This window comes from Tinamus guttatus, unplaced genomic scaffold, assembly GCF_059628265.1.
Source record: "Tinamus guttatus ecotype Peru unplaced genomic scaffold, ASM5962826v1 Tinamus_guttatus_pri_ptg000125l, whole genome shotgun sequence".
NCBI classification, from domain to species: Eukaryota; Metazoa; Chordata; class Aves; order Tinamiformes; family Tinamidae; genus Tinamus; species Tinamus guttatus.
Genome location: NW_028288659.1, coordinates 5,172,535 through 5,189,282, shown reverse-complemented (window position 1 = coordinate 5,189,282; position 16,748 = coordinate 5,172,535). Strand labels below are relative to the sequence as shown.

The 16,748-nt window shown below is 39.0% G+C and overlaps 1 protein-coding gene across 3 annotated transcripts in view; it reads right to left on the bottom strand.

Moving 5' to 3' along the window:
- The window catches only part of BRAF (B-Raf proto-oncogene, serine/threonine kinase), a 74,939-nt gene that overhangs the window by 8,764 nt on the left and 49,427 nt on the right, over positions 1-16,748 (bottom strand). For 2 of the 3 annotated variants that reach the window (XM_088521618.1, XM_088521619.1), the window contains exons 9-18: positions 15,134-15,170; positions 10,882-11,018; positions 10,211-10,328; positions 9,775-9,859; positions 7,509-7,685; positions 5,885-5,931; positions 5,354-5,472; positions 4,490-4,621; positions 1,664-1,798; positions 698-851 (exon numbers count right to left, since the gene is read on the bottom strand). In XM_088521618.1, coding sequence (XP_088377744.1) covers positions 698-851; positions 1,664-1,798; positions 4,490-4,621; positions 5,354-5,472; positions 5,885-5,931; positions 7,509-7,685; positions 9,775-9,859; positions 10,211-10,328; positions 10,882-11,018; positions 15,134-15,170 — 1,141 coding nt within the window. Of the gene's footprint in view, positions 1-697; positions 852-1,663; positions 1,799-4,489; positions 4,622-5,353; positions 5,473-5,884; positions 5,932-7,508; positions 7,686-9,774; positions 9,860-10,210; positions 10,329-10,881; positions 11,019-13,590; positions 13,711-15,133; positions 15,171-16,748 lie in introns of all 3 variants that reach the window. The other variant, XM_088521620.1, reaches the window with a different exon arrangement.

Below are 16,748 nucleotides of genomic sequence, written 5' to 3'. Positions count from 1 at the left end.
CACATCAGAACATTTAGGCCAAACTCAAAACAAATAAAAACCCAAACCATGACTCCTGTGCAGGAGGAGATGTTCTCTAAGCAGCACTATTTTAAACCTTAACTTTCAAGAAGTCACTAAGGTCTTTCTTTGCATTCTGTGTTGTACCTGCTAACTTCTGTTGACCACAAGACGTTTTGACTGAGCTTAGCCCTGCAGCTAAGTTTATTTCCCTACCTTGTTTCCCACATACGAGACAATTACTAACGGAAGAATCTAAAGCCTACGGCTCAAATATAATGTTCTCAACTGGAAAAAAAAATGAAGGCAGCTTGTGTAGATTAAACTTAAATACATTACTAAATAACTATCTCCACTCAGTAAACTTGGCAAAAAATGACACAAAAAGCAAAAATGAAAACCCGTGTCCTTAGGATGATTTCTGCATGTTTTGCAGTGACTTTTCCCATTTCTCCTAAATGACCTCATAGTTCTTCTTGTGCCAGCTGTTCCCAAGGCATCCCTCACCAGCACAAACTTTGTGCTTTAGGCATCTGATGCCCAACATTAGGAAGTGAATTTTCATTCCCTCAGCACACCCTAAAAAACGGCTGGTAGGAACCATAAACCTACATGTGTTGCACACTTGGGAACACACCAGCACACAGACACGCAGGCACATGCTTTCACATTTCTTTTCAGTGTACTGGAAACCCACCGTATCCCCCTGCTTGGATGGGTGTTTTTGGAGAAGCACAAGCATATAGACTAAAATCCTCCGTCTGGAAGCCAGCCCGGTTTAATGAGGGCTCAGATGCACTGCGGTGAATTTTTGGCAATGACCGGGCCAGAAGCTCAATGGAGGCAAGAATCTAAAACAGAGAGAAAATCAGCGATCCAAGCTGCTGCTCCAAAATTGTTAGCAGACTCATTAAAGCAATGGCAGAACATCAATTAATTACAGATAAATATTTATACACATACTTAAACAGAAACATTTAAAATAGATTAATCCTTTGCACTGTTTTTTTTTCCCCTCACAAGCCTGAAAAAGGCATTTTGGGAAGACACATTTTCCCCTTTAAAATGACATACTGATTCCCTCTGTGAGCTTCATGACTGTAGTTGCCTTTTTTTTACCTCTTCGCTTATGCACTAGTACTTAGATCACCACTGCAAATAAACGGTGGTTTATTTGCAGCAAGTGGTTTACTTAACACTTATCCACTATGAAGCCAGTAGGGGGAGCTCGGTATTTTTGACATTGATTCTGTATACTTAACAAAAGGTTGAAAAATAAGCCAGCTCTTAGAATCCATGCCTTTACTAGCAGGGATGATAAATCCAGTTTTGTGACAAAGTTATCACAAGTTCTAACTCTGAAATATTAGTGCATTACTATAATTATTCATTTCACTATTGCCCAGTAGAACTTCCTCCAACACATAAACACTTTTCCACCTATACAAGTAATTTTAATACCTGCTTTTCGGCTTGAAAGTGAACATTTCTAATTCAACAGCATTAACCAAACAGTTAGCTACCTAAACAGCACTCCTATGAAGTCCTGGTCAGAGCACTCAGCAGATAGACGAAAAAAGCTTGACCTGGCTAACGAGTTCATGATTGACCATTTTCCCATTTGGGTTGTAAAGTCAAATAGGAAGCAAAGACCATTCCTCACCTGTGGAAAAAGGGGTCTCTCATCTCTTTTCTTTTTTAAGCATTCTGCCATTAGTCTCTTCATAGCTTTTGGACAGTTGCTCCGTACTTTGCTGAGATCTGGAGATAGGTACCCTCGTCCCACCATAAATATTATCTGTGTTTTAGGGGAAGAGATGAAAGGGGGAGAAGATGAGTGCATTAAACAGTTAACAAGTAAGAAAAATGATGAATCTTACTGAATTTTTGCTAGGCTATTTTATTTCTAGCAGCAAGTTTTCTACTCCTAGAAAATAGTATCTGATACCGTAATTGCCAAGTTCCTAGGAGCAATGCTTGCTGACCTACTCGGTACAGTACAGAAAAAAGGTTACACTTCTTTTTAAATAAAAAAAAGAGAGAGAGAGAGAGGCTTAGGTGAATTTAGGTGAAGCCTGAATGCCTGTAAACAGTTGCCACTTATAGGAATAACCATCTGAGGCACAGTTCTTGGGTGACAAAAACAGTTTAAAAAAAGGCAACTCCATAGCAGGAACAAATACCTAAAAATAAAATACTAACCTGCTTCACATTATAGAAGTCGACAGCAAGTTCATACTTAATGGCATTTTAGGAAATATATGGACTCCAAATATATAAAATGCTTTTACCTTTTGAAAATAACCCCGTTATCATTCTTTTCCACCACAGAGGCTTATTTCCAGCCCATACTTCCCAAAACCCCAAACAAACTAAAATAAAGCAACAAGAAGAGAGAGACTGGCTCTCCTTTGTGGAAACCATTCCAAGTCAGGTATGGTATTTCATTAAAAAAGACAGTACTTTCTTTTTACAGCAATAACTTTAAAATCAAGGGTTTGCATTAGGCCTGGGGCTAAAACTTTCTTTCACATAGACCTGAAGTCGTTTAATAGAACACAAGAAAGCAAGAAAGCCTAAGTTGGTTTTGTCTTTTTTCGCATATGTGAAGAATATGAAAAAAATCGGCACACGCCATCACGTCAAGCCGAGGTCAAATGCAGAGCAGCCTCAGCTCAGCAGTCCCTCTGCCAGGAAATGGCCCTCTCAGGGGAGCTCCTCAGAGATGCACTCAGGCTGCAGCAGGGAATCGCTCCCTCTCCTGAGCAGCCACACAGACCCAGCAGGTGCCTGATGCCTTGTCGGTTAATGAAACGTACCCATTTCATATCTTGACACATAGGCAAAACAACATATATGAGTAGCTTGCTTCAGATGTTATTTATACCAATGTAATTCTGGTCTTTTCGGAACTTTTGGAATTATTTGCATCTGGGTTTGCATTAAGAGGGAGCATGAAACTCGCATATGGTTTATCTAGAAGCTCCCAAGCGCCACAGCGATGTTCCATAGTAAAGACTATTTTATCTTGTCCCTTACTACTTCTGCAGATAGATTTACCAGCATGCTAAGAGTTGGTTTTTACTTCAAAGCTACAGTATGTAACTTGGAACTATTCAAAATTCTTTAATATTTTTGATTCCAATACTTTTTATAAATACATAGGAGCTGTGAAGAGAAAGACACCACAAGAGCAGCCCTACTCATTCTATAGAAATCTCTGAAGGTCAGAGACATTATCATGTGCAACAAAAACGGCACTTTGCTCACTGAGAGTCTCAGCTGTGGGACAGCAGTTCATGTAAATGCACCAGCACACAGCAGGCAATGTTCATATGCTTTGCAGAAAACTGGGGATGATGAAACCCAATACATCAGGTCACGTTTGGTATGTAGGCCTCACTTGTGATTTAAAATCTGTTTCCAGTACTCAGTTCTGGGTACCCACATCTCTAGGGCTCATGATTCGAATCTCAAAAGGTTAAAACAACACAGTGACCAGATGCTGCTTTTAAAATGCTGTAGCCATCTGGCCAGGAATCCAGACATTTCCCTTCTTTCAAAATAAATAAGATACAGAGAAAAGGACTCGCTCCAAATTTGGTGAATTCGGATAGTGTTCTGACATACATGGAAGCAGCCTTATAAAATGACATTCTCAGATGAATGTTGCTATGGTTGCAATTCTCAAGTACTGACACCATAAAAAAAAAAAAAAAGGAAGAAAAAAAACCAGGAATGCGGATCCAAATACAACATAAATTTATCACTGCCTAGACATGGAATACTTTGCACTAAAGGCCTTGATACATACACCCTATTTCCAGACTAGAAAAATCAGACAAGCCTTCCTGAAGATGGCTCTCATATAGAAACATACAGGTACGGAGTATCACTAGACTTACGGAATATTTGTTCACAAGTAATTGTCTTACAGGATACACACACACTGGAAAGTCATACACTGTATCAAGCAGCATTTGAGAAGGGCTGGAATCCTGAATATCCGTTAGATGGTGCATGCATTTTTGGAGATTGAAATAAATATAAAATATTCACTGAAACGACTGCTGTTCCGTTTTGTCACTCCTGTTCCTCAACTATTACTCAGTGCAATTCAGGAGGACAAAAAAATGGGGGGAGTTGGGGAGGGTACTGTGAACATATGGAAAATCACTTCTCCTTTGCAGAACTGTTCTAAACCAGATTACTATTAAGAAATACGTTCTCTCCCTAATAAGCACCCTGGCAACCAGCTCAGAATCTGAAAACCTATACTTGAAGTAAAAAGAACAAAAAATACCTCAAGAAAAGTAGGTGTATTGGTGCTATGTGGCTGAGACAGAGCTCAAAAATTTAGAAGTGTCATTCCAAAAGCATCAAAATGTGCACAAGGCTAAATCATTCTCTGTTCGAGACCACAGTTGGCCTACAGTAATCGAACAAGAAATTAAAGTCCAACCATCCCCAAGCCCCTTACACCCTTTACCTGGTCCCTGTTGTTGATGTTTGAGTATGGTAACTGTCCAGTCATCAGTTCGTACAGAACGATCCCAAACGCATACACATCCGACTGAAAGCTGTAGGGGTTTTTATCTTGCATCCTAATAACCTCTGGTGCCTGTACCACAGAAGAAAAGAATTAGTTTTGTTTCACTGTGTCATGCTGCATCTCACATGCCAGTTACAAAATACAGACTTGTCCACAGTTGCAAGGACTGCTCTCGGCTTCAGATGTTACTGGGTCCTGGCACAGACTGCACTTTAACATCAATCTGAAAATCCACTGGTTCTCTTTAGCTTGGTGATCCCTTTATTACTGTATGATATAGAGGCTAAGAAACTATCCTGAAACTAGAATTATAACAACATTGAAAAATACGGAAAAAATAACTGAAAAAAAAAAAGATTCTTCAGGGAGAGAAAAAGAGAAAGCCGAGTTGTTACTTTTTATGAAGAGTTGATCTTCACTGTAACTATGCTTGAATACTTAAAATGTTAACAGCACGTTACTTTCGGCTGATTCCTGAAAATGACCTCTTTTTGGCTGATTTTGGATGATTCCCCTGCTCTTTTGTAAGGAAGCTTTTCATGACTTTTCTCATCTTCTCCTCAGCCCTCGATTAATCAGATTCTTTTTCCTTAGCCACAATTGTCCTTCAAGCTTTAACCCTCAAGGTAGGGAATAACATCATCTAAGTATTTTGCTGACTACTGGAAAACATGTGCTTAAAGAAGAACTGAAAAGCATCCATTCATTTCATCATTACTGCTTGGCCTTTCCAGCTTAAGATGTGTCCATGTGCTGGTTGCTGAACTGTTTAAAACAAAAAGCTACTTCCCCATTACTTACCATCCATAGAATGGATCCAGACAGTTGTTCAAACTGATGGGATCCACTCCATCGTGATTTCACTGTAGCTAGACCAAAGTCACCTATTTTAACTGTGAGGTCTTCATGAAGAAAAATATCTAAAGGGGAAACGCTAAGGAAAAACGAACACACTGTACCAGTCCTAAAGATCACCACAGGAGCTGTAAACAGCTATGAAATTGCAGTATTATACATAAGTTTCTAACATCCAGCACCATTAAAGAAAGTTATAATTGCTCATGTAATTCTAAGCAATCAAAATCCTGAATTACAGTCCTTTAGGATTATACAGGTAATGACTGGACTAGTACTCAGCAGACTATGGTCCAGGTGATTTTCTTGATAAAAAGTACTCCTTACTTTGCTAAATGATTTTACTCCTTCTCAGTCAAATTTCAACACAGCAAATATTCATACATGAACAGCTTTTCACATTAGTTCATTTCTGGCAGAAAAAAAAGAAAGAAGACTGATGTCACATTCCACAGTCACTTTAGTGGGAAAGGATACTATTACTCTTGAGGTCTCTGTGGATGATTGACTTGGCATGCAAATAACTGAAAAGGAACATCACAGATGAGGTGAGTTAAATGACGTTTCACTAATCAACAGCTCAAAGTTCACTGTATTACTGAAACACAAACTTCATACATTCAAAACGCAAACGTTTGTCAAGGTGGGAAAACTTACTACCCATGACAGTTCCTCCAACAGTTAAGAATAACAACAATAACAACAAAGAATTGTGTTTCCATCTCAAACCTGATGCTACTGAACAACAAGTATTATGCAGTGATTTGTTTTTGAGCAATATTCAGCATCAAAATCAAAGAATTTCAGTAGTTTTTGACATGCCATTCAGGGTTGAAGGCTCTGCACCCCAGACTGTGGTGACTGTCGGACACCTTGAAGAATATTCATGGCTTTCTACGAGTTGTTTGAAAACTGTGGGACACAAAGTGCTTCTCAGTTTGCAGTGTGCACCCCATAAACACGCTGACTGCATTTCCACAAGGGGCTGGAAAAAGAGATCCCCCTCTTGGGGACTGGATAAAGAGCCTGCAGGGAGCAGAGGCTTAGCCTAGATTAGGCAACAGGGAGCCTTCTGTGGCTCCCTGTTTACGCCATGAGAGTGGCACAGTCCTGCCAGAAGAGCCCCAGTGCAGGCTGCTACTTTGATTCCTGCTTATAGAAGAGATTCTGCGTCTCCATTGCCTGCAGAAGGAGCCCAGGGAGACCAGCGGGCTAGCAGGAGCCTCAGGCTAGTTGCTGCTAACACCTTCCCAGCCCCTGACAAAAAAATAACATAGTATTTGGGTTATTTTGTTTTTAAAAAGGCACTATGATTTCAATCATCTTACTAGTTTTCTTGCTGGAGGGTAATTTCTCTGATCTTACATTAATGGTCTGATTTTGACATAGAATATCAGTTTACTTCTGCAAATTCTTACTTCATTTATGGGAGTAATGATTAACCCAACAAGCATCTTAGAATGAAATAAATATTTTCTCCAAATGTTGAAATCTATTATTTTATTCAATAGAGAGATACAATACTTAAATGAGAAGAGCTAACTACAAATCGATTCTTTTCACTAACAGGGCTGTTATGTTACAGCCCTGCATCCTTCAGATTCTCTAGGTGGTTTTTCTAAAAAACCATATTTTAGCTCCTACTATACGACTATCTGCCTTGAGATGAATATACCCTAAATTCTTAAATAGGAAAATTATTACAGGAAAAATACAGGCTATAAAGAGGTAATGAAGCTAATGCAAACGCTGGATTCACTATTGTTTTACATAATTAATCACTTTTCAATTTAATAGATATTTAATATTCAACAGATGTTTATTTGTATTTAAAAATAATAATAATAAACTTTATTCACAAAGTAATTAGTAATTATTTACTACCTTAAAGTTAATGACTTCGTTTTTTGGAAAGGATTCTTAAATGAGCTATTGATAACAACAACCATTCCCATTAAAGATAAAAACGATTCCTTACTACCATTTTGTCCACCCTGGAAGCAGACACACTATTTCACAGCTTACAATAAACCTTCAGAATCTAAAGCTTAAGTAAGCATCGCCCCACCATTCACTTGCAAGCAAACAGCATGATACTTACTCCATGCCTTGTGCAGTCTGTCGTGCAATATCGATTAGCTTGATCATTTCAAATTTGGTCTCAATGATGTGTAGATGGTGATATAAGCTGGACCCCTCACACCATTGTGTAACAATAGCCAACTGGGGCTTTGTTGAGTAACCCATGAAAAGCAGGATATTCACATGTCGTGTTTTCCTGTTGGGGGGAAAAAAAATGTGGAAGAAATCACTGAAAAAAAAATTGGTGGAGTTATCACAGTCTAAATGAATCTATTCTAAACGGAAGTTCTTCGGTAGAACTCAGCTTTCCCTAAAATAACATGGCAACTAATCATTGCTGAGTTATCTCATCTGCTGAGTTATTCCAGCCTTTGGCCTTCCTTACAGTGATACCATGGAACAGCTACTGTGGAGCAAGCACTGCCTCCTCTTGCATCTGCAAATGACCCAGCACATGACTGATCAGAAGACACTGCTACCACTGGCTCCACCTGGGGACAGTAAAGGTTGAAGATAGGCCCGCTCCTGTGCAACTCCCTTCCAGCTAAGAGATGCTGCCACTCACACAGAGGACATCTAAAACCAAATTTTAGTCTTGGAGGCTTTCAGAAAGGACAAGGCTTTTTTTCAGAAAACAACAGTAAATTTTCTCAACGAGGTTTCAGGTTTTCTTAACACTTTGTTTGATACGAACGTATGTGGAGCCACCATAAAAGTGAGGATGGAAATGAAAACTGAGGATATGAAAACTGGATATCCTTGTATCCCAGTAGGGTACAGTATTCTATATGAACTTGATTCCAAGCAGCACTGGAAGAAGCAGTAAAGCTTGAATTAAACTTCTCTGACAGAAGAAGTAACTCCAGGTATAAAAAGTTCAAAAAGAACAATCTAGAAAGGGTTATCTCAGTAGGTATCTCAGTGGTTTCAAAGCCTGAAAGAATCTACTGATACCCTGTGAACATGAAAGATCCTCCTGACTACCCAAGAATGGTCAATGACAGCCTTTGTATCATCAAGTGGGATTGGAGAAGAACCATAATTCTCTAAACACATCAAATAGAGATTACTAAGAGGACACACTTCTGAGTGCTGAGTATTTCCTAACTTTCTCAGTGTCTGAGGGAAAAGGCATTTCTTCTTTCAAAACAGTTTTGGTACTAGTACTTGTACTTTTTTCAGGTTCAAGGATTTGTCAAGTAATTGCAGAGCGAATAAAAATCAGCAGTTTCTCACAAATTCAACCTCAAAGCACAAAAGAACACTGCCCAAGTATAAAGGAAAAGGCGCACTTCTAAATAAATCTGGCTTGCCTGGGCTGAAGGATAGGACAGGTGACTACCCTAAGTGCAGAAATGACCAACAGCAGAGATAGGCTGGACTGCACTACGAGGTTTCCAGAAGAAATCTGGACCAGGAATGAAATGCAAGAATTCTGACATGACGCTTCATTTTCCAGTAACCTCTCCTGAACAAATATGCCAAAACTACGCACAGGTATCTGTGGTAGCAGTCTCTCCTTTTGCAGCTACAGGCTTAGAGTTTTTACAACATATCTATAGGGAAAAGGCTGACCATCCCTTTTGCATCACACATCTTACTGCAGATGCTCTTTCAGAAGCGGCACCAGGCTCAAAACATGAGCTTCCCAGAGACAACTGGTTTCTTTCTATTTTGTTTCTTAAAGCAGAGTTAGTGTCAAGACAGTAATTGGGCGTCGTTCTCTTCAATAAATATTCTATCGCATTGTGTGGATGGATCTTTTAAGAACTGAACCCAAGACAAATACTTCTCTGAGAAAATACGAGCAGGAAATACAAACAAAAGATCGAGAAGTTACTTCATGAGAAATACATTTAAAAAGCAAAATAAACCAAGAAGAGTCACTTCCTGAAAAGAAATAATCAAACAGTGGAAGCTATGAGTGGTGGTGCTGCTGGAAAACAACAGTTAATCATGCTTGCCTTCAATGCCAAAGCGTACACGAGAAGAAGGAAGGGCCTTACAGTACATGCTTAGGCTTGACTGTGCCGTGACTACTCTAATACCAAAAAATGGCCTGGAGCAGATGTACATACACTCACAAAATGACTGTATAGACAACCATACACAGGGGAAGGAAGAATTAGCAGTGAATACAAAGAAATACTTTAGAATTGCAAGTCATATTTTCTGTTCAAGGTATCACAGAGGAGAAGACAAATGTGTTCTAACAAATATAAAATGTAATGTTACTGAAGCATAAATCTACACAAATAATCTTAAGTCATTAAAAATATTCTTACCTGAGCACTCCTACTTCATTTTTGAAAGCCTGTAACTGTTGAGGTGTAGGTGCTGTAACATTCAACATTTTCACTGCCACATCACCTTAAAAGAGCAAATTTAAAAAAGTGGCGTTGGTACGGAATCTTCATTTGTGAAAATGTTAAACAGAGCAAATACTGAGATACCCTATTTTCTAGCAGTGGTGAAATCAACCACTACAATACAAAAAAGAGCCCTCCCTCCCCACCTCGCTGCACCCTTGGGATTCTAATTCAGTGAGACCGATACCTCAGCTTCACTAGTAACAATGTTTCATCTTTACCCGGAACATTACATCATTTACCAGTCCATACAGAGTTTAGAATTTAACGCGCTGCATTTAATTCAGAAAGCATTCTGATAATGTCACTTTCTCGAGCCCAACTCTTTGCCAAGATGGCCACATACACATACCATGCCACTTTCCTTTGTAGACCGTTCCAAATGATCCAGACCCTATCCTTTGTCCAACTGTGATCTGGCCATCTGGTATCTCCCAATCATCACTCGAATCCCGCCGACCAAGGGTTTTCTTGGCACAAATCAAAAAACAAAGCATACATTTTAATGCCAGCCATTATAAACCCTTTGCTAAAGATCAGTATTTTATCACTATTGGTATTATAGATCATGAAAATCTTGAAAAAAAATTCTTTCAAATGTTGCATTTGACCTGCAGGATAAGTATTTAAGTGCTTGAATTACAACTCCATCTCTATTCTTTTCAAACTAGGCGTGTAAGACCTCAGTGTATAGCCATACTAAACAATTTCCTGACATAAAATATTTTTCACGGACTTTTGGCAATGTCAAAACTAGTAAAAATTAAGAAACTCTTAACAAAAAAGGAGTTTCATCATTGAGTAAGAATTAAATAACAACTGAGGTCAAATGTGAACTTTAAAATAGGGCAATTTTTATGTACAGCTACATTTGAGAATCACTAGAGTATTTGCTGATCGCGAAATACACTGGGAAAAGTTCAAACTGTTCTTTGAAGGATAACTTGCATTGGCAAGAAGCAGAGCAAGACTTTGGGGTGTAACACAGTACAAGGGAGCAGACGATGATATTTATGTGCTTACCATTCTATTTCTGTCTTCTGAGGATGAGGATGACTTCCTCTCCCGCTGGGGTCCTGGTGATTTCTGTAACGCTTTCACATTGGTGAGTGACCCAGGCAAAGAGGCAGGAGGGGTTGCAGACAAACCTGCAGTCGAACCTAAATTTCAGAAACAGCACAACTTTATCTGTGATTATAAGAAGCCAGCTTATAAGAATGTACTAATACTAAGTGCAAGAATCGTGTTTAAGATGCATCTCCAAACATCAATGTAAATGTTAAGGGGGAACAAATACATACTTTAGGAATGTTGTGCTAACACTAAATTACCACTGAAGTCTCACTCAGGTAACAGGAAGAGGCAAAGTCTATAGCAAACATCCCTATATACCAGATAGTCCTCAGTCTCTTGTTTGTGAACTATCAGAACTTTAAATGAAAAGTATGTATTTTTTAATTCCACCGGTTTCTTTGACAAGAAAAATAGTAGTAGCATTTCAGTTAACAGCAGCTGCTTCTCATGACTTCTAGTAGCTAACCTTCTGGGAGCTCAATAAACAGCTGAAATAGTCTATTTTAATTCCAAAGAAGAGTAAATGCAAAATATACAAACGTTTTCTAACTGAGTCTCCAAGTGCCACCTCAAAAATAATTTGGCTGTTTTAAAGTTCTGTTAGCAGAGAGCTCTTACAAATAAAGGATTGTAGAAAAGATTTTTTTTTAAAGAACAAATGCTTGGGTTAGCTATTTGAAGCATATTCTGTTAAATACAAAGAACACAGTACACTTGTAGCATGCATGTTACATAAGCAAAGCTATGTAAGAAAATGTCACTAGTAGGGGCTGTGCTTCCTAGCTCCAGTGCCTCTTTCCAAGTAGAAAACATTAACTTTGCACTACTTTCTAAAGTGCACTATAATTAGTAATAACAAGGTTATGCTGACACTCCCAACGCAAAGGATATATAATAGGGTCAACCGTTAATTAAATTTATGCTGCTCTGCTAAACAACGTATGTCACTATATGAGGCCTCCAGCACTCTAGTGCCTTCTCTTCTTACCCCAATGCTCTGGAAAGTGATGGCAGAGACTACTCCCTCCTCACACTCCTTCAGAAGCTCCCTTCTTACCTGAAGGGTCTCCTGGGGCCAACGTGAATTCAAATTCTTCCTTAACTTTCATAACTTGAGTCCAGTCACTCCAGAGGTACTAATTTATCAGACTATGCTAATCATCACCTCTCCTTATTTAGCTAAAAACCATACAACTGGAAGAGCCCAATGGCAACAGAGCCACACATGCAGCACCCATAACACTTGAGCCACAGGTCAACACAGCAATAAAAATCCATGTTGGGCAAAATAACAGAATTCACATGTACTTGGGAGCCAGTGGGTTAAAGAATGGCTTCCACACATATATCTAAGTGTATGAAGCTTCAAGAACTTTTTCCCAAGATTACTCTGTTGCAGTTTTGTTCTCTAATATCAAAGCTCTACTAGAACACAGTTTCGTAACAGGTAAATGAGGATCCTACTAGATTTTTAAATACAAATAAATACTAGCACAATATTCACCCTTCAGTGAAAAAAGTTACAGCATATGGTAGAAAATTATAGTTATCTGTTCATAGTATGATCAGGAGGCTTGTCTTCCAGGATAACGCTGGACTTAAATTATTATCTGGGGCTTTGAAGCTGTGTTTAACCTACTCCATTCCACAGTTTTTGTGTTGGGAACACCTATCTTCTTAAAAAAAAATATCTGGAACAATTTTGAAAGTTCTGAAAGTGAACTGCTCTTGACACATTCTGAAACAAAGTCTTTGAAACAGCCAAGACGGTAGCATTTGAAAACCACACACTACATGCACTGAATGACCCACTCCTGCATGTGTGTAGATACGAAAAATTCATATTCCATGTTATTACATGAAAGTCATTTTTCTTCCAGTATATTAAATTGTAAGATTTCTGGGATTTTGTGAAATACAACAGATCCATTGACAGCTTTAGGTCTGAATTATTTCCAAGCCAATAACATGTGAAACACAGAAATCATATTTTGCGCAGTTCAGGACACAAATATTTCACTGGAACTTTACTGATTAAGAAGTACACAAGAGGCTGATCTGATCTAAACCATGCAGTGTCCCAGTGCAGTAATAATAAAGCTCTCAAAAAAGTATTTATTAGAATCTGCCATTACTTGGAAAGCTTGAGACCTAACAAGATATCAATGGAGATGTCTGTAACTCACATTTTATTTCCTAGATTACTTTTCTAAACAAAGACTATTGCATGTAGAAGACTGCGCTCAGTGTTAAAGCACTGAACTGACTTAAAATGAACAGTCAAGGAAATTCTAAGTTAAGGATCCCACTTTGTCTTTAAAACCATTCCAATGAAACCCAAGAACCTTTGTTTAGAAAAATTATGTTAAGGTCCATATAAAAACCTCAACTATGGAATTCCTTGCTTCAGAAGATTTAAGTCAGACTTTATTTATAGTCATTTTCAAGTGTGTAAAGGTGAAAGTGAGTATGTGTGAAAAGCACATTCAAAGCATTCCAGCCAGGCCAAGCAAAAAAAAAGAAAAAAGAAAAAAAAACAGAGGTGTTTTGATAAACTCACACACTTACATACACACGGTGTGAGGGTGAGGCACAAACAGCATCTGTGGTTTTACTTATTTTGTTTTGGGTGAAAACAAGAAAGAAGAGCCCAACTACCTCTGAACACTGGGCCAGGCTCAAAATCAAACACTATTTCACTGGGGACAGAATGAAGGAGGGGACTGGGAGTCCGGGATTGGTATTTCCGAAGACAGCGCATCAGCTGGTTCAAAGGGGCTGTTAGAGAGAAAGAGACGGGCAGGCAGAGACAGAAAGACAGACACATAGAAGAAATGAAAGAAGTCATGGGAAATAACTAGGATGCTTTGACTCCTATTCATAGATTGCTTCTGTACTTTGAAGGCAGGGAAAAAAAGGTCAATTATTGAAAACACTACCTCAAGAATGGGCACAGCGAATTGTTCTCAGATGCCAAGCAGACAGTTTATGATCAAAGGTTAAAACCAACATGCTAGCACAACATTTAAATGCTGGACAAAATGGGCAAAACTGCAGAGAGCCAAACCTACCAAGACATACAACATAGTTACAGCTGGCACCTTTAAGCTCGTGTGCTTGCAAGAGTAAAGGACATTGGTTTGAAAAGTGTTCTGTTGCTGGCACTAGGGGGGAAAAAAAAAAAAAAAAAAAAAAAAAAAACAGCTCCCCCCACACAAACCAGTAGGTTGGTTCTACCATACCGGCCAGCAGGCTCCAATGGGAGAAGGGAAAATTGTGATAGCTCGTGCTACAAAACCTTGGAGATCAGGATGTAGTGCATCACGGTAATGCAGACTGCGCTTATGGCTGAAGCGCATCAAAATTAATGGGAGATAACTGTGTTAATAATTTGGAGCTACAGAAGCTGTCACATGCCTGCCCTTTTTATTGGATACTGCTGTATCATTTCAAAGATATAAACAGTGTATGGGAAGCCCTCACAAAACCTGTGCCCCATGGGAGAACTTTGTAAAATAGGCCTGTGCGTAACAGGTGAAGAACAATAAATCTACCTTCTGGCACTGGTTCTGCCTTTGGAGTGAATTAAGGCTGCGTACAACACCGTTACTGAAAGGGACACAACGAGACCCGATCTTAACTGAAGGTCCTAGCCACCTGGTTCCGAGGCCAGCACAGGCATGCAGTGCAGCAAAGCAGCATCTCCAGCGGGGGCAGAGGGGGAGCAGATGTGGAGCATCTCATGCTGCTCTAGGACGCAGCAGCTCATAAGGAAGGCCCATCTACTGGGTCAACGGGCTTCAACACAAAGCCCCTGTTGTTTCCATGGGTGCAAGGGTAGCAACAGGCATAAAAATCTTTAAGAGGCAGGAGTTACAGCATATCTGTCAGTCATGTGAGCGAGAGGCTGTGTGTGAGGAAAAAAAAATACTAAAATGTAAGTTAATTTTAAAGGTAAAGCTAGATGCCACTTTGAAACTTTTTCTCCTTCTGTCTCCCCCACTCCCGGAATGACTGGCAAATGACTCGAACCTTTCTCAGACAGATACTAGGATTATGGACACGCAAACATAAATTCATTTTTTGTTCTAGTCATATTCCCCCTTGTGTCTGTGTTTTGCAGAAGGAACGAGACAAAGGGAAGGGATAAAGCAATTGTGGAATTAAATACAGTGCAGGAGCTAATTTAAACACTACTTACCTCCTTCTCCTCGCAAGCCCTGGTCTCTAATCAAGTCCTATAAATAAGGAAATAAGGAAAAAAAAAAAAAGTTGTTTCCAAATCCCGTATTCTCATTTACATTATAGAATAAAGAAGGAAACTGGGGAAATTAGGAATCCATGACTATCTATACTGTCCAGCAAATAAAAGTTGTTTCCGATCTTGACTTACTAACAATAGCAACTCAAACAACTGTCTATAGAAACTATCAAGCTTTTCAAAATTATTTAATTTAAGACAGCATCTCTCAGCTGCAAAATGAAAGGCACACAACAGATGCTGACAAGAAAATAATGATTTAATTATGCAGTTGGCCAAAATACAAGGAGAAATATTGAACTAAGCTTTCTAGTTACACTGTTGGTCACACAAAATAGCTGAACTTGCATATTGGAAGCTGGGGCATCTATTCCCTCTACTGAGGTAAAAAAATCGGATTAGTTGTGCTTTTTTTTTCAGGGTAACAAAGTACGTGATTTACATACCCAGATGTACTTGGTTCTTTTCAGAGATGACTAACTGCCCTTCACTTGCTGTCTACTGTTAACTGAATCTTTTACAAACTATTCACAGTGCAAGTAAACGACACTAAAAATAGTTTTCTGAACAGAAAACAATTCCACCAAATTCCATGTGTAGGCCCATTTTCGTCATTAAGGTTTTTGTTTGTTTGTTGTTTATTTTTAACATCCGAGTACCTAGGCTATGGTTACACAATTATTATTTTCCTTCATATGCTTGCTGTGTTGCAGAAATCCCTGGTGCTGCCTCTTAGCTGCACTCAGTGCTATGCGCCACATGCAAATGACTGTGCAGCCACGCTCTTAATAGTCAACTAACCTATCACCCTTCGCCCAAAGCAAAAATGATTTTGTGCTTTGTAATGTCCAAGGAAACTTCAAGACTGCTCCTGTAACAAGTGAGTAATTTCTAAAAAGTGGACTTGAGGGTAAAAAAAACAAATACTATATATGAGCTAAATGGCAAAGAGAATGCTGTAATCAACATTTCAAAAGGTGCTTGCTGGCATTATACCTAATATCAACTGCTATGAAGTATTACAATGGAACCTAATACCTAATACCAGCTGCTATGAAGTATTTACTGGAACAGGCTGCCCAGAGAGGTTGTGGAGTCTCCTTCTCTGGAGATCTTCAAAACCTGCTTGGATGCCACCCTGTGCCACGTGCTCTAGGTGTCCCTGCGTGTGCAGGGGGGTTGGACTATGACCTCTAGGGGTCCCTTCCAACCTTAAGAATTCTATGATGGGATCCCACAATTCAACATCCAGAAATTTCAAAAATGGGACAAACACATTAGCTGTAGCAGTTTCTGGACACTTCATAAATCATAAAAAATCTGGTTCCTTAAATCTGAAGCAACTCTCAGTAAATCTGAATTCACCTTACAGTAATATACACATCTATTTCAATGCAGGGAAACTTCTCTTTAAGTCCAAATATTAAACAAAAAAACCCAACCTTTCATATAATTAAATATATGAAGGCATAGAAAGGGGCAGTAAGAATGGCTACTGCCTTTTAGATTCTTAATACAGAGGTACAGCTAGCAGTCCAAGTCTTGGGACTAATCA